Source organism: Physeter macrocephalus, chromosome 16 (assembly GCF_002837175.3).
Source record: "Physeter macrocephalus isolate SW-GA chromosome 16, ASM283717v5, whole genome shotgun sequence".
NCBI classification, from domain to species: Eukaryota; Metazoa; Chordata; class Mammalia; order Artiodactyla; family Physeteridae; genus Physeter; species Physeter macrocephalus.
This window is the reverse complement of record NC_041229.1, coordinates 20,418,554-20,437,845: the sequence shown is the minus strand read 5'-3', so window position 1 is coordinate 20,437,845 and position 19,292 is coordinate 20,418,554. Positions and strand designations below refer to the sequence as shown.

Here is a 19,292-nt window from a genome sequence, read left to right as displayed (position 1 = left end):
AAAAGACAACCCTCAGAATGGGAGAAAATATTTGCAAATGAATCAATGGACAAAGGATTAATCTCCAAAATATATAAACAGCTCATGCAGCTCAATATTAAAGAAACAAACAACCCAATCCAAAAATGGGCAGAAGACCTAAATAGACATTTCTCCAAAGACATATAGATGGCCAAGAAGCACATGAAAAGCTGCTCAACATCACTAATTATTAGAAAAATGCAAATCAAAACTACAATGAGGTATCACCTCACACCATTTAGAATGAGCATCATCGGAAAATCTACAAACAACAAATGCTGGATAGGGTGTGGAGAAAAGGGAACCCTCTTACACTGTTGGTGGGAATGTAAATGATACAGCCACTATGGAGAACAGTATGGAGGTTCCTTAAAAAAGTAAAAATAGAATTACCATATGACCCAGCAATCCCACTACTGGGCATATACTCAGAGAAAGCCATAATTCAAAAAGACACATGCACCCCAATGTTCATTGCAGCACTATTTACAATAGCCAGGTCATGGAAGCAACCTAAATGCCCATCAACAGACGAATGGATAAAGAAGTAGTGGTACATATATACAATGGAACATTACTCAGCCATACAAAGGAAAGAAATTGAGTCATTTGTTGAGACGTGGATGGATCTAGAGACATCATACAGAGTGAAGTAAGTCAGAAAGAGAAAAACAAATATCGTATATTAACACATGTATGTGGAACCTAGAAAAATGGTACAGATGAACCAGTTTTCAGGGCAGAAGTTACGACACAGATGTAGAGAATAAACATATGGACACCAAGGGGGGAAAGCCGCAGGAGGGTGGGGATGGTGGTGCGCTGAATTGGGCAATTGGGAATGACATGTATACACTGATGTGTATAAAATTGATGACTAATAAGAACCTGCTGTATAAAAAAATGAATAAAATTAAATTAAAAATTAAAAAGAAAGGTGAATCAAAATAGATTTCATGTATAGAAAACATTGATGAGCATTCATTGAATCAGTTGAAATATAGAACTAAGAAAAAACAACTATTAAGAATAATTATTTCAGGAGAGAACTTAAATGTTAAACCTTGACATTAAAATCTTGCATTGGGCTTCCCTGGTGGCGCAGTGGTTGAGAGTCTGCCTCCCGATGCAGGGGACACGGGTTCGTGCCCCGGTCCGGGAGGATCCCACATGCCGCTGGGCGGCTGGGCCCGTGAGCCATGGCCGCTTAGCCTGCGCGCCCAGAGCCTGTGCTCCGCAACGGGAGAGGCCACAACAGTGAGAGGACCGTGTACAGCAAAAAAAAAAAAAAAAAAAAAAAAAACAAAAAAAAAACACGTTGCATATTTGAAAGTTACCAAGAGAGTAAAAACAGTTCTCATCCCCCCCGAAAAAAAGTAACTATTTATGCTGACAGACGTTAACTAGAGTTATTGTGGTAATCATTTCACAATGTATACAAATATCAGATCATGTTGTGCACCTGAAACTAATGTTATATGTCAATTATACCTCAATTTGTAAAGTGACATGGAAGATAAGGGGCAAAAGAAAAAATGAAGAATGTTAATTTCTGCAGCTTTCATAGTAACAAATAAGCAATACTGTATTTTATTTAAGTTTTAAAGACTGTTCTGGCCTCCTGGTGTTCCTTTTTTTAAACCATAAAAGAAATATTTAAAATAATAAAATACTCTGTGGTAGAAAATCTTATGACTATTTCAACAACTTTCAGTTTCACTTTAGGTTTCTTTTTTTTTCTAAGGTCAAGTAAAATTAAATCTAAATATCTATCAAGTAGCTCCCGTAGTATTGTTTTCTTATTAAATTGTCTATATGTCAATTCTTACATTTATATGTATATAAAGGATCACTGGAAAGATGGTCACCATTTAATGTTAATAATGGTAATTTCTGGTTGGATAGGAGGGATTTTTATTTCCTTGGTGCTATGCTTTTTTCTGCTTCACTTGAATTCTTCATAGTGAGATATATCATCCACAAAATGTCATAATTAAGGCTATTATGAGGTTTAGAAATAAGCCAAATTTTTCAAGGGAATGATGTCTTAAAAAGTAGTTTTCAAACAAGCTCTTACTGACCTTATAAAATAGAACAGTAATGGCAGGTAATAAAGTAGAACCTGAATACTATGAGGATCACTCTTCCCTAAATGAAGGTCTACTTTTTTTTTTAATGGCTAATGATAAACAAAAACTTTTAAAACTTTCTTGCAACAAACTCAACTAAGAAGGTATTAAAAACACAGCACGTTTATTTAAACTGTTACTCTTCATAATGCATTGAATCTTATCACAGGTTAATATCTTCATTCTATTACCTTATTGGGTACATTCATTAGTATTATATAAACTTTCATATAAAATTAAAGAATTAAAAGTACAGCTAAGAACACAGTCATGATCTGCATGAGAGGATTCACCATCATGCACCCTAGTCCCTAATGTGGTTATTTTTTCTGTTTCCTGGGCCTCTCGAGCTTAGTTAGACTTGTTTTCATTTCAGAGAAAATAAAGTGGCTCTGGTGAGCTCTACCCCATGAGGGCCCAGCCACTGCACTATCGGTGTGTGTTGACCCAGTGGTACCTGTCCACCCGGTGCCCAGGAGCAGGCCTGTGACCCTTAGGGATATTATGCAATGCATGATAAGCATTTCCTAGGAGGCCCATTCGGCCATCCCCCATATTCTTTTTTGGGGGGATATGGAACCAAGATTGAAAGGGTTGTTTCAAGTTTTCAACCTGGGGAGAAAAAAGAAGAAAAAAGGAGCATGATGATTTTCTGTAAACTGATAAGCCACTTCTAAGGATTAAATATAAACCCATAACTCACAGGTTCAACCTTTCAAAAGCATAGGAAATACAAATGAATAGATATCAAAGTAGATCATTATCTTTGGAAAATTGAGTTGCATTGGAGGGTATGAAGTAAGTCATTTCATATCTTTTAACAAAATTCTTTAGTCCAACCAAGAATTTTAAAAACAAAAAATTTAAAAATTTATTCAAATCAGTATATATTCCTATGTTCTCTCCTACCTGATCCCCACCTCACTCAACCCCAAACTATCTAATCACAATCTCTGGGGTTGAGGTCTAGAAATACCCATCTTAAACATCTCAGATGACCAATATAAATGTTTTGCAGACCACACTTTAAAAGGACATTGTTCTAAAAGAATATAGCTGACTACAGATCTGACCCTTAGATTAAGAAGATCTCTCTAAGCGTAAAAATAGAATTAAGGGCAAACATTTTACTACATAATTTTAAACTTTACATATAGAACTAAATATAAACTACATATATAGTTTAGAAAACTAAACAAGCTAAGGGAAAAAAGTTTGCCAGTAATATGACAAGGGGTTAAAATATTTCTAACCTTTGAAAAGCCTTTAATAACACATTAGGACCTCAAATGATAAATGGGTGAAGGAGAAAAAACTCATAAGATGGTAAGCACCTACAACATTTAGGTACATGGAGTTTTTGTTTTAATGTTTAATTTAATAAAAATGATATTTTTCAATGAGAATATCCAATTTTAGGGAAAATGATAAACACTTTCACATAGAGCTGGTAAGACTACAAACAAAGACATCTTTCTAGAAGGTACTTTGTCCTGTGTTAAGAACTCATAAAATATCCATACACAATGACCCAGTAATTACATGTCTGAGAATCAAATCTCTAGAAATAACTTAGAATTCTGACATCTATGTAAAAATTAGCTTTTTTAATATCACAACAATGTGAAAACAACCTAGATGTCTTCCAATAATACATTAGCTAAATAAATTATAAGGGAAGTAAATGATTTAAAATGTAATATATTTAAATTGCTTTAACGTGTCAATACATAAGTGATTAAGAAAACAAATTTACATACATACAAAGGGTCAGAGATTCTCCCTAAATCAGTGAGCATTCAGCCAAGTAGAGGGTATAAAGAGAGAGAAGGAAGAAAAAAAGACAGAAAAGGTTTTGCCAGAATATTATTATTGTGATTTTAATCTTTATAATCTTTCCATATTTTCCAATTATTTGTTTCTTTGCTTTTACAGTGAGCATACCATTTTTAGAATTAGAGTAGAAAAAAAAATGTACAGAGAAGAAATGGAGAACACTTTACCTGATAAATACTCTTTGGATTGCTGACTTTAGGAATTATCTGAGGTTCTTTGTTACAACTTTCTTCATCAGAGGAAGTGCCAGAGGAGTAGTCTAATGTGGCTCTATTAACAGCATCACTGATTTGTTGGGATAATTCCCATTCCTCCCATCTGTCTTTGAAAGAAGCAATTGTAAATGGATGATTTTTCTCACCATACCTAAGTAGGAAAGGAAAATAAAGCATTCATTAGGGATTCAAATTCTCACAGGTTTTATCTCTAATCTTTTCTGGAAACAACTCAGTAATTTACAAGAAGAGTTACTTTAAAAAAAAAGAAAACAAATTCTGAAAGCTTGGCCAAGATAGTGGAGTAGGAAGACCCTGAGCCTAACTCCTCTCATGGGCACACCAAGATTACAACTATTTAGAAAGCAATTATTGATGAGAGACTGGAATCTAGCAGAAAATATTTCTACAACTAAAGTTATAGAGAAGGAACCACAATGAGACCAGTATGAGGGGCAGAGTCATGGTATAGGTCAGACCCATAGCCCTGGGCGGGCAACACACAAGTGGGGGGCTAATTACAGTTGTAGAGGTTCTCCCGAAAAAGCAATGGGTCTGAGCCCCACATGGAGCTTCCCAGACCAGGGATCCTGTACCAGGAAGATGAGCCCCCAGAATGCTTGGCTTTGAAGGCCAGTGGGGCTTACTTTGGGAAAGTCAGAGGGCTGTGGGAAATAGAGATGCCACGCGTAAAAGACCCACACAAAATCTCCAGGACCCAGGGCAGAAGCAGTAATTTGAAAGGAGCCTGGGTCAGACCCATCAGCTGATCTTGGAGACCTTCCAGGAGAGGCAGGGGGCAACTTGAGCTCAACCTGGGGACACAGACACTGGCAGCAACAATTTTGGGGAACTTGTTCTACCACATGGACATTCGTGCTGGCAAGCGCCATTTTGAAATCCTCCCTCTAGCTTATTAGCACCAGGACCCAGACCCACCCATCAGCCCATCAGCACCAGTGCTGAGATGCCTCAGGCCAAGCAAATAGCCAGATGGGAAAACAGCCCCACCTACTAGCAGGTATACAGCCTTAAGACCCCCTGAGCCCACAGCTGCCCCAGGATGCAGAACTGTCCAACAGAGGGCCCAGGGCCTGGCCCCACACACCAGTGCACCAGCACTAGCCCCAGGACCCACAGGGTCCTGCAGGCAGAGACCCCAGGACCCAGCTCTGCCTACCAGTGGGAAGGAATTGGCCCTAGGATGTCCTGGACCCTGCCCCCCACCACCACCAATGAGCCAGCACCAGCCTAGGGAGGAACCTCACCCACCAGTGGACATCCTCAAGGCCCCTGGGCCCTGGCTTCCCAGCCCACCCACCAGCAGGCTAACATCAGCTCCAAGATCACCTGGGCCCAGGCCCCACCTACCAACAGGCCAACACTAGCTCTGAGACACCTTGGGTCCCTCAGCCAGCCATTCAGGGATACAGCCCCACCTACCAGCAAGCCAAAACAAGCTTTGGGACACCTCAGACCCTGTAGCCAGCTATGTCAGGGAGCTGCCCCACCCCCCAGCAGGCCTATAACAGCTAACTCTAGGACCCACAGGCCCTGCAGCCAGAAATCTCAGGGCTCAGCTCTAGTGAGCCAATGAGCCAACACTAGCCCCAGCACCCTCTCAATCACAGCCCAACCCACTGGCAGGCCAACACTAGCTCCAGGACACCATGAACCCCCTCAGCCAGCCACCTTGGGATCCAGCCCCATTCACCAATGGGTCAGCACCAACTCTGAGACACTCCAGAATGCACAACCAGTTGTATCAGGAACTGATCCCACCCACCATCAGGCTGACACTAGAACTGGCAACCTCAGCCCCACAACCACCAAGGCCAGAACCCAGCTCTGCCCATCAGTGAGCCAGCACTAGCCCCGGGACCCCTTCCCCATGGATCTGCAGCCAGTTGCCTCATGACCCAACCCCACAAGCAGCAGCTGGCAGCCTCCATACAAGGCAGGGCCTGGCAACCAACCAGATCGGGGACCAGCCCCACCTACTAGACCACCCACAGTAGTCAGTCCACCACAACATAAGGACCCACACAGCCCACATAGGGGGGACCCCTAAAGCATATAGCTCTGGTGACCGGAGGGGAGTGCACTGCTGGGATGCACATGATGTCTCCTACAAAAGGCTACTTCTCCAAAGCCAGGAAATGTTATCAACCAACCAGATACATAGAAATAAAAACAAATTAGGCAAAATGAGGAAACAGAGGAACATGTTCCAAATGAAGGAACAGGATAAAACCCCAGAAGAAGAATTAAGTGGAGAAAGGTAATCTACCCAATAAAGAGTTGAAGGTAATGATCATAAAGATGACCAAAGAACTCGGGAAAAGAATGTAGGGAAATAGTGAGAAGTTAAACAAAGAGTTAGAAGATACAGAGAAGAACAAAGCAGAACTGGAGAATTTCACTGAAGTGAAAATACACTAGAAGGAATCAACAGTAGATTAGATGATACAGAGGAACAGATCAGTGAGCTGGAAGACAGAGTAACAGAAATCACTGAAGCTGAAACAGAAAAAAAGAATAAAAAGAAATTAGAATATTTTAAGAGATCTCTGGAACACCACCAAGCATGCTAACATTCGCATTATAGAGATCCTAGAAGGAGAAGAGAAAAAAGGTCAGAGAATATATTTGAAGACATAATAACTGAAAACTTCTCTACCTGGCAGAGGAAATAGATATCCAGGTCCAGGAAACACAGAGATCCTCAAACAGGATCAACCCAAGGAGGACCACACCAAGATACATTGTAATTAAAATGGCAAAAATTAAAGATAAAGAGAGGATATTAAAAGCAAGGGAAAAGCAACAGGTTGCATATAAGGGGACTCCTATAAAGCTATCAGCTGACTTTTCAGCAGAAACTCTGCAGGTCAGAAGGGTGTGTTGCAGTATATTTAAAGTGATGAAATGAAAAACCTATGGCCAAGAATATTCTACTTGGCAAGGCTTACCCTCAGATTTGAAAGAGAGATCAAAAGTTTTACAGATAAGCAAAAGCTAAGAGTCCAGCATCACCAAAGCAGCTTTACAAGAAATGTTAAAAGGGGCTTTGCTAAGCAAAAAAGAAAAACCACAACTAGAAAGATGAAAATTACGAAAGGAAAAAAGCTCATTGGTAAAGGCAAAATATACAATAAAGGCAGTAAGATCAACCACATACAAAGCTAACAGGAAGGTTAAAAGACAAAAGTAGTAAAATTGCCTAGATCTGCAATAAGTAGTTAAGGGATACACAAAACAATTAGATGGAAAATATGATGTAAAAAACCAGTAATCATGAAGGGGGAGGAGTAAAAATGCAGGGTTGTTAAAATGCATTTGAAATTAAGAGATCAGCAACTTAAATAATGACATATATAGATTGCTATATATAAACCTCATGGTAACCAAAAATTAAAATCCATAATAGATACACAAAAAAACAGGAAGAAATTTGAACATAACACTAAAGATAGTCATCAAATAACAAGGGAAGAGAGAAAAGAAGAAAGGAACAAAATAACTACAAAAACAACACAAAAACAATTAATAAACTGGCTGTAAGTACATACCAATCAATAATTACGTTAAATGTAACTGGAATAAACGTTCTAATCAAAAGACTTAGAGTGACTGAAGATACAAAAACAATACTCATATATATGCTGTCTACAAGAAACTCACTTCATATCTAAAGACACACATACACTGAAAGTGAGAGGACAGGAAAAGGTATACCATGTAAATAGAAATGAAAAGAAAGCCAGGGTAGCAATACTTACACCAGACAAAATAGACTCTAAACAAAGTAGACTTTAAAACAAAAACTGTAACAAGAGACAAAGAAGGACATTACATAATGATCAAGGGATCAATCCAAGAAGAAGGTATAACAATTGTAAATATATATGCACCCAACATAGGAGCACATAAATATGTAAAGTTAATATTAACAGAGATAAAGGGACAACTTGACAGTAACACAATAATAGTAGGGGACTTTAACTCCCCACTTATATCAATGGACAGATCATCCAGACAGAAAATCAAGAAGGAAACACTAGCCTTAAATGACACAGTAGACCAAATGGACCTAACAGATATCTACAGGGCATTTTGAAAAGATAAACAAAATTGATAAACCTTTAGCCAGACTCATCAAGAGAAAAAGAGAGAGCCCAAATCAATAAAATCAGAAATAAAAAAAGAAGTTACAAACAATAAAAAGATCACAAGAGATTACTATGAATAACCATATGCAAATAAAATGGACAACCTAGAAGAAATGGACAAATTCCTAGAACTGTACAATCTCCCAAGACTGAACCAGGCTGAAATAGAAAACATGAACAGACCAATTACCAGTAATGAAATTGAATTAATAATGGGAAAAAAAAAAGAAACTCGCAACAAGCAAAATTCCAGGACCAGACAGCTTTACAGGTGAGTTCTAGCAAACATTTAGAAGAGTGAACACTTATCCTTCTCAAACTCTTCCAAAAAATTGCAGAGGAAGGAACACTTCCAAACTCATTCTATGAGGCCATAAGAAGGTATTAAAAACACAGCACGTTTATTTAAACTGTTACTCTTCATAATGCATTGAATCTTATCACAGGTTAATATCTTCATTCTATTACCTTATTGGGTACATTCATTAGTATTATATAAACTTTCATATAAAATTAAAGAATTAAAAGTACAGCTAAGAACACAGTCATGATCTGCATGAGAGGATTCACCATCATGCACCCTAGTCCCTAATGTGGTTATTTTTTCTGTTTCCTGGGCCTCTCGAGCTTAGTTAGACTTGTTTTCATTTCAGAGAAAATAAAGTGGCTCTGGTGAGCTCTACCCCATGAGGGCCCAGCCACTGCACTATCGGTGTGTGTTGACCCAGTGGTACCTGTCCACCCGGTGCCCAGGAGCAGGCCTGTGACCCTTAGGGATATTATGCAATGCATGATAAGCATTTCCTAGGAGGCCCATTCGGCCATCCCCCATATTCTTTTTTGGGGGGATATGGAACCAAGATTGAAAGGGTTGTTTCAAGTTTTCAACCTGGGGAGAAAAAAGAAGAAAAAAGGAGCATGATGATTTTCTGTAAACTGATAAGCCACTTCTAAGGATTAAATATAAACCCATAACTCACAGGTTCAACCTTTCAAAAGCATAGGAAATACAAATGAATAGATATCAAAGTAGATCATTATCTTTGGAAAATTGAGTTGCATTGGAGGGTATGAAGTAAGTCATTTCATATCTTTTAACAAAATTCTTTAGTCCAACCAAGAATTTTAAAAACAAAAAATTTAAAAATTTATTCAAATCAGTATATATTCCTATGTTCTCTCCTACCTGATCCCCACCTCACTCAACCCCAAACTATCTAATCACAATCTCTGGGGTTGAGGTCTAGAAATACCCATCTTAAACATCTCAGATGACCAATATAAATGTTTTGCAGACCACACTTTAAAAGGACATTGTTCTAAAAGAATATAGCTGACTACAGATCTGACCCTTAGATTAAGAAGATCTCTCTAAGCGTAAAAATAGAATTAAGGGCAAACATTTTACTACATAATTTTAAACTTTACATATAGAACTAAATATAAACTACATATATAGTTTAGAAAACTAAACAAGCTAAGGGAAAAAAGTTTGCCAGTAATATGACAAGGGGTTAAAATATTTCTAACCTTTGAAAAGCCTTTAATAACACATTAGGACCTCAAATGATAAATGGGTGAAGGAGAAAAAACTCATAAGATGGTAAGCACCTACAACATTTAGGTACATGGAGTTTTTGTTTTAATGTTTAATTTAATAAAAATGATATTTTTCAATGAGAATATCCAATTTTAGGGAAAATGATAAACACTTTCACATAGAGCTGGTAAGACTACAAACAAAGACATCTTTCTAGAAGGTACTTTGTCCTGTGTTAAGAACTCATAAAATATCCATACACAATGACCCAGTAATTACATGTCTGAGAATCAAATCTCTAGAAATAACTTAGAATTCTGACATCTATGTAAAAATTAGCTTTTTTAATATCACAACAATGTGAAAACAACCTAGATGTCTTCCAATAATACATTAGCTAAATAAATTATAAGGGAAGTAAATGATTTAAAATGTAATATATTTAAATTGCTTTAACGTGTCAATACATAAGTGATTAAGAAAACAAATTTACATACATACAAAGGGTCAGAGATTCTCCCTAAATCAGTGAGCATTCAGCCAAGTAGAGGGTATAAAGAGAGAGAAGGAAGAAAAAAAGACAGAAAAGGTTTTGCCAGAATATTATTATTGTGATTTTAATCTTTATAATCTTTCCATATTTTCCAATTATTTGTTTCTTTGCTTTTACAGTGAGCATACCATTTTTAGAATTAGAGTAGAAAAAAAAATGTACAGAGAAGAAATGGAGAACACTTTACCTGATAAATACTCTTTGGATTGCTGACTTTAGGAATTATCTGAGGTTCTTTGTTACAACTTTCTTCATCAGAGGAAGTGCCAGAGGAGTAGTCTAATGTGGCTCTATTAACAGCATCACTGATTTGTTGGGATAATTCCCATTCCTCCCATCTGTCTTTGAAAGAAGCAATTGTAAATGGATGATTTTTCTCACCATACCTAAGTAGGAAAGGAAAATAAAGCATTCATTAGGGATTCAAATTCTCACAGGTTTTATCTCTAATCTTTTCTGGAAACAACTCAGTAATTTACAAGAAGAGTTACTTTAAAAAAAAAAGAAAACAAATTCTGAAAGCTTGGCCAAGATAGTGGAGTAGGAAGACCCTGAGCCTACCTCCTCTCATGGGCACACCAAGATTACAACTATTTAGAAAGCAATTATTGATGAGAGACTGGAATCTAGCAGAAAATATTTCTACAACTAAAGTTATAGAGAAGGAACCACAATGAGACCAGTATGAGGGGCAGAGTCATGGTATAGGTCAGACCCATAGCCCTGGGCGGGCAACACACAAGTGGGGGGCTAATTACAGTTGTAGAGGTTCTCCCGAAAAAGCAATGGGTCTGAGCCCCACATGGAGCTTCCCAGACCAGGGATCCTGTACCAGGAAGATGAGCCCCCAGAATGCTTGGCTTTGAAGGCCAGTGGGGCTTACTTTGGGAAAGTCAGAGGGCTGTGGGAAATAGAGATGCCACGCGTAAAAGACCCACACAAAATCTCCAGGACCCAGGGCAGAAGCAGTAATTTGAAAGGAGCCTGGGTCAGACCCATCAGCTGATCTTGGAGACCTTCCAGGAGAGGCAGGGGGCAACTTGAGCTCAACCTGGGGACACAGACACTGGCAGCAACAATTTTGGGGAACTTGTTCTACCACATGGACATTCGTGCTGGCAAGCGCCATTTTGAAATCCTCCCTCTAGCTTATTAGCACCAGGACCCAGACCCACCCATCAGCCCATCAGCACCAGTGCTGAGATGCCTCAGGCCAAGCAAATAGCCAGATGGGAAAACAGCCCCACCTACTAGCAGGTATACAGCCTTAAGACCCCCTGAGCCCACAGCTGCCCCAGGATGCAGAACTGTCCAACAGAGGGCCCAGGGCCTGGCCCCACACACCAGTGCACCAGCACTAGCCCCAGGACCCACAGGGTCCTGCAGGCAGAGACCCCAGGACCCAGCTCTGCCTACCAGTGGGAAGGAATTGGCCCTAGGATGTCCTGGACCCTGCCCCCCACCACCACCAATGAGCCAGCACCAGCCTAGGGAGGAACCTCACCCACCAGTGGACATCCTCAAGGCCCCTGGGCCCTGGCTTCCCAGCCCACCCACCAGCAGGCTAACATCAGCTCCAAGATCACCTGGGCCCAGGCCCCACCTACCAACAGGCCAACACTAGCTCTGAGACACCTTGGGTCCCTCAGCCAGCCATTCAGGGATACAGCCCCACCTACCAGCAAGCCAAAACAAGCTTTGGGACACCTCAGACCCTGTAGCCAGCTATGTCAGGGAGCTGCCCCACCCCCCAGCAGGCCTATAACAGCTAACTCTAGGACCCACAGGCCCTGCAGCCAGAAATCTCAGGGCTCAGCTCTAGTGAGCCAATGAGCCAACACTAGCCCCAGCACCCTCTCAATCACAGCCCAACCCACTGGCAGGCCAACACTAGCTCCAGGACACCATGAACCCCCTCAGCCAGCCACCTTGGGATCCAGCCCCATTCACCAATGGGTCAGCACCAACTCTGAGACACTCCAGAATGCACAACCAGTTGTATCAGGAACTGATCCCACCCACCATCAGGCTGACACTAGAACTGGCAACCTCAGCCCCACAACCACCAAGGCCAGAACCCAGCTCTGCCCATCAGTGAGCCAGCACTAGCCCCGGGACCCCTTCCCCATGGATCTGCAGCCAGTTGCCTCATGACCCAACCCCACAAGCAGCAGCTGGCAGCCTCCATACAAGGCAGGGCCTGGCAACCAACCAGATCGGGGACCAGCCCCACCTACTAGACCACCCACAGTAGTCAGTCCACCACAACATAAGGACCCACACAGCCCACATAGGGGGGACCCCTAAAGCATATAGCTCTGGTGACCGGAGGGGAGTGCACTGCTGGGATGCACATGATGTCTCCTACAAAAGGCTACTTCTCCAAAGCCAGGAAATGTTATCAACCAACCAGATACATAGAAATAAAAACAAATTAGGCAAAATGAGGAAACAGAGGAACATGTTCCAAATGAAGGAACAGGATAAAACCCCAGAAGAAGAATTAAGTGGAGAAAGGTAATCTACCCAATAAAGAGTTGAAGGTAATGATCATAAAGATGACCAAAGAACTCGGGAAAAGAATGTAGGGAAATAGTGAGAAGTTAAACAAAGAGTTAGAAGATACAGAGAAGAACAAAGCAGAACTGGAGAATTTCACTGAAGTGAAAATACACTAGAAGGAATCAACAGTAGATTAGATGATACAGAGGAACAGATCAGTGAGCTGGAAGACAGAGTAACAGAAATCACTGAAGCTGAAACAGAAAAAAAGAATAAAAAGAAATTAGAATATTTTAAGAGATCTCTGGAACACCACCAAGCATGCTAACATTCGCATTATAGAGATCCTAGAAGGAGAAGAGAAAAAAGGTCAGAGAATATATTTGAAGACATAATAACTGAAAACTTCTCTACCTGGCAGAGGAAATAGATATCCAGGTCCAGGAAACACAGAGATCCTCAAACAGGATCAACCCAAGGAGGACCACACCAAGATACATTGTAATTAAAATGGCAAAAATTAAAGATAAAGAGAGGATATTAAAAGCAAGGGAAAAGCAACAGGTTGCATATAAGGGGACTCCTATAAAGCTATCAGCTGACTTTTCAGCAGAAACTCTGCAGGTCAGAAGGGTGTGTTGCAGTATATTTAAAGTGATGAAATGAAAAACCTATGGCCAAGAATATTCTACTTGGCAAGGCTTACCCTCAGATTTGAAAGAGAGATCAAAAGTTTTACAGATAAGCAAAAGCTAAGAGTCCAGCATCACCAAAGCAGCTTTACAAGAAATGTTAAAAGGGGCTTTGCTAAGCAAAAAAGAAAAACCACAACTAGAAAGATGAAAATTACGAAAGGAAAAAAGCTCATTGGTAAAGGCAAAATATACAATAAAGGCAGTAAGATCAACCACATACAAAGCTAACAGGAAGGTTAAAAGACAAAAGTAGTAAAATTGCCTAGATCTGCAATAAGTAGTTAAGGGATACACAAAACAATTAGATGGAAAATATGATGTAAAAAACCAGTAATCATGAAGGGGGAGGAGTAAAAATGCAGGGTTGTTAAAATGCATTTGAAATTAAGAGATCAGCAACTTAAATAATGACATATATAGATTGCTATATATAAACCTCATGGTAACCAAAAATTAAAATCCATAATAGATACACAAAAAAACAGGAAGAAATTTGAACATAACACTAAAGATAGTCATCAAATAACAAGGGAAGAGAGAAAAGAAGAAAGGAACAAAATAACTACAAAAACAACACAAAAACAATTAATAAACTGGCTGTAAGTACATACCAATCAATAATTACGTTAAATGTAACTGGAATAAACGTTCTAATCAAAAGACTTAGAGTGACTGAAGATACAAAAACAATACTCATATATATGCTGTCTACAAGAAACTCACTTCATATCTAAAGACACACATACACTGAAAGTGAGAGGACAGGAAAAGGTATACCATGTAAATAGAAATGAAAAGAAAGCCAGGGTAGCAATACTTACACCAGACAAAATAGACTCTAAACAAAGTAGACTTTAAAACAAAAACTGTAACAAGAGACAAAGAAGGACATTACATAATGATCAAGGGATCAATCCAAGAAGAAGGTATAACAATTGTAAATATATATGCACCCAACATAGGAGCACATAAATATGTAAAGTTAATATTAACAGAGATAAAGGGACAACTTGACAGTAACACAATAATAGTAGGGGACTTTAACTCCCCACTTATATCAATGGACAGATCATCCAGACAGAAAATCAAGAAGGAAACACTAGCCTTAAATGACACAGTAGACCAAATGGACCTAACAGATATCTACAGGGCATTCCATCCAAAAGCAGCAGAATACACATTCTTTTCAAGTGTACATGGAACATTCTCCAGGACAAATCACATGCTAGGCCACAAATCAATGCTCAGTACATTTAAGAAGACTGAAATCATATTGAGCGTCTTTTCTGACCACAATGCTACAAAACTAGAAATCACTATAAGAAAACTGCAAAAAAAACACCCCACAAACATGTAAAGGCTAAACAATATAAACTAAACAACCAATGGATCATTGAAGAAATCAAAGAGGAAATCAAAAACTACCTGGAGACAAATGAAAACAAAAATACATTAATTCAAAAATCTATGGGATGCAGCAAAAGTAGTTCTAAGAGGGAAGTTTATAGTGATACAAGCCTACCTTGGGAAACAAAAGTCTCAAACAACCTAACCTTACACCTAAAAAAACTAGAAGAAGACAAATAAAGTCTAAAGTTGGTAGAAGGAAAGAAATTATAAATATCAGAGCAGAAATGCAATAGACAAAAAACAAACAAAAAAATAGATCAATGAAACTAAGAGGTGGTTCTTTGAAAAGATAAACAAAATTGATAAACCTTTAGCCAGACTCATCAAGAGAAAAAGAGAGAGCCCAAATCAATAAAATCAGAAATAAAAAAAGAAGTTACAAACAATAAAAAGATCACAAGAGATTACTATGAATAACCATATGCAAATAAAATGGACAACCTAGAAGAAATGGACAAATTCCTAGAACTGTACAATCTCCCAAGACTGAACCAGGCTGAAATAGAAAACATGAACAGACCAATTACCAGTAATGAAATTGAATTAATAATGGGAAAAAAAAAAGAAACTCGCAACAAGCAAAATTCCAGGACCAGACAGCTTTACAGGTGAGTTCTAGCAAACATTTAGAAGAGTGAACACTTATCCTTCTCAAACTCTTCCAAAAAATTGCAGAGGAAGGAACACTTCCAAACTCATTCTATGAGGCCACATCACCCTGATACAAAAACCAGGCAAAGATATCACAGAAAAAAATTACAGATCAGTATCATTGATGAACATAGATGCAAAAATCCTCAACAAAATATTAGCAAATCAAATCCAACAGTACATTAAAAGGATCATACACCATGTCAAGTGAGATTTATCCCAGGAATGCAAGCATGGTTCAAGAACCGCAAATCAATGCAATATATCACATTAACAAGTTGAATAAAAGATCCTATTATCATCTCAATAGATGCACAAAAATCTTTCGACACTATTCATCATTCATTTATAATAAAAACTCTCCATAAAGTGGGTATAGAGGGAACATCTCTCAACATAACAAAGGCCATATATGGTAAGTCCACAGCTAACATCATACTCATCATAAAAAGCTGACAGCATTTCCTCTAAGATCAGAACAAGACAAAGATACCGACTCTCACCTCTTTTATTCAACATAGTATTCAAAACTCTAGACACAGCAATCCGACAAGAAAAAGAAAAGGAATCCAAATTGGAAAGGAAGAAGTAAAACTGTCACTGTTTGCAGATGACATGATAGTATACATAGAAAATCCTAAAGACACCACCAGAAAACAATTTGGTAAAATTGCAGAATACAAAATTAGTATACAGAAATTTGTTGCATTAATCTGTTACATTTCTACACACTAACAATGAACTATCAGAAAGAAATTAAGAAAACAATCTCATTTACCATCACATCAAAAAGAATAAAATACCTAAGAATAAATCTAACTAAGGAGGTAAAAAGACCTGTACTCAGAAATTTATAAAACACTGATGAAAGAAACTGAAGACAAAAACAGATGGAAAGACATACCATGTTCATGGATTAGGAAGAATTAATATTGTTAAAATAACCATACTACCCAAGGCAATCTACAGATTCAGTGCCATCCCTATCAAAATACTAATGGCATTTTTCACAGAACTATAGCAAATAATTCTAAGATTTGTATGAAAACACAAAAGACCCCAAATAGCCAAAGCAATCTTGAGAAAGAACAGAGCTGGAGGTATCAAGCTCCCGCATTTCAGCCTATATTACAAAACTCTGTTAATCAAAACAGTATGATACTGGCACAAAAATAGACACATAGATCAGTGGAAGAGAATAGACAGCCCAGAAATAAACCCATGCACCTATGGTTAATTAATCTATGACAGAGAGGCAAGAACATACAACGGGGAAAAGACAGTCTCTTCAATAAGTGGTGCTGGGACAACAGGGCAGCTACAAGTAGAAAATGAAATTACAACAGTTTCTCACACATATAAACAATAAACTCAAAATGGATTAAAGACCTATATGTAAGACTGCAAACCATATAAACTCCTAGAAGAAAACATAGGCAGAACCCTGATATAAATTGTAGTAATATTTTTTTTTGGCTCTGTCTCCTAAGGCAAAGAAAACAAAAAAAATGGGACCCAATTAAACTTAAAAGCTTTTGCATAGCAAAGGAAACCATCGAAAGCAAAAAGATAACCTACTGAATGAAAGAAAATATTTGCAAATAACATAACTGACAAGGGATTAATATCCACAATATACAAATCAACATGAAAAACAACAACAACAAACAAACAACCCAGTCAAAAAATGGATAGATAGGATTGGTTCAAGATGGCAGAGTAGAAGGACGTGCTCTCACTCCCTCTTGCGAGAGCACCGGAATCACAACTAAGTGCTGAACAATCATTGACAGGAAGACACTGGAACTCACCAAAAAAGATACCCCACATGCAAAGACAAAGGAGAAGCCACATTGACATGGTAGGAGGGGCGCAATCACAAAAAAATTAAATCCCATAACTGCTGGGTGGGTGACTCACAAACTGAAGAACACTTATACCACAGAAGTCCACCCACTGGAGTGAAGGTTGTGAGCCCCATGTCAGTCTTCCCAACCTGGGTGTCTGGCAACAGAAGGAGGAATTCCTAGAGAATCAGATTTTGAAGGCTAGAGGGATTTGATTGCAGGACTTGGACAGGACTGGGGGAAACAGAGACTCCACTCTTGGAGGGCACACAGAAAGTGGTGTGCACATCGGGACCCAGGAGAAGGAGCAGTGACCCCATAGGAGACTGAACCAGACCTACCTGCTACTGTTGGAGGGTCTCCTGCAGAGGCGGGGGTGGCTGTGTCTCACCATGAGTACAAGGACACTGGCAGCAGAAGTTCTAGGAAGTACTCTTGGTGTGAGCTCTCCAGAGTCTGCCATTAGCCTCACCAAAGAGCCCGAGTAGGCTCCAGTGCTGGGGCATCTCAGGCCAAACAACCAACAGGAAGGGAACCCAGCCCCACCCATCAGCAGACAAGCAGATTAAAGTTTTACTGAGCTATGCCCACCAGAGCAACACCCAGCTCTACCCACCACCAGTCCCTCCCATCAGGAAACTTGCACAAGCCTCTTAGATAGCCTCAACCACCAGAGGGCAGACAGCAGAAGCAAGAAGAACTACAATCCTGCAGCCTGTGGAACAAAAACCACATTCACAGAAAGATAAACAAGATGAAAAGGCAGAGGACTATGTACCAGATGAAGGAACAAGATAAAATCCCAGAAAAACAACTAAATGAAGTGGAGATAGGCAACATTCCAAAAAAGAATTCAGAATAATGATAGTGAAGATGATCCAGGACCTTGGAAAAAGAATGGAGGCAAAGATTGAGAAGATGCAAGAAATGTTTAACAAAGACCTAGAATAATTAAAGAACACATAAACAGAGAGGACCAATACAATAACTGAAAAGAAAAATACACTAGAAGGAATCAATAGTAGAATAACTGAGGCAGAAGAACAGATAAGTGACCTGGGAGACAGAATGGTGGATTCACTGCTGTGGAACAAAATAAAGAAAAAAGAATGAAAAGAAATGAAGACAGCCTAAGAGACCTCTGGGACAACATTAAACGCAAAAACATTCACATTATAGGGATCCCAGCTGTGGAACAAAATAAAGAAAAAAGAATGAAAAGAAATGAAGACAGCCTAAGAGACCTCTGGGACAACATTAAACGCAAAAACATTCACATTATAGGGATCCCAGAAGGAGAAGAGAGAGAGAAAGAACCCTAGAAAATATTTGAAGAGATTATAGTCGAAAACTTCCCTAACATGGAAGGGAAATAGCCACCCAAGTCCAGGAAGCGTAGAGAGTGCCATACAGGATAAACCCAAGGAGAAACATGCCGAGACACATAGTAATCAAATCGGCAAAAATTAAAGACAAAGGAAAAATTATCGAAAGCAGCAAGGGAAAAAGGACAAATAACATACAAGGGAACTCCCATAAGGTTAACAGCTGATTTCTCAGCAGAAACTCTACAAACCAGAAGGGAGTGGCATGACATATTTAAAGTGATGAAAGGGAAGAACCTACAACCAAGATTACTCTACCCGGCAAGGATCTCATTCAGATTCGATGGAGAAATCAAAAGCTTTACAGACAAGCAAAAGCTAAGAGAATTCAGCACC

The 19,292-nt window shown here is 39.1% G+C and overlaps 1 protein-coding gene across 1 annotated transcript in view; it reads right to left on the bottom strand.

Moving 5' to 3' along the window:
* Positions 1 to 9,079: 9,079 nt before the first annotated feature.
* BTG4 (BTG anti-proliferation factor 4) overlaps positions 9,080 to 19,292 on the bottom strand; it is a 15,897-nt gene continuing 5,684 nt past the window's right edge. Inside the window, exons 3-4 of the mRNA XM_028501046.1 lie at positions 10,654 to 10,852; positions 9,080 to 9,262 (exon numbers count right to left, since the gene is read on the bottom strand). Of these exons, the coding sequence (XP_028356847.1) occupies positions 9,080 to 9,262; positions 10,654 to 10,852 (382 nt within the window). The remainder of the gene's footprint in view (positions 9,263 to 10,653; positions 10,853 to 19,292) is intronic.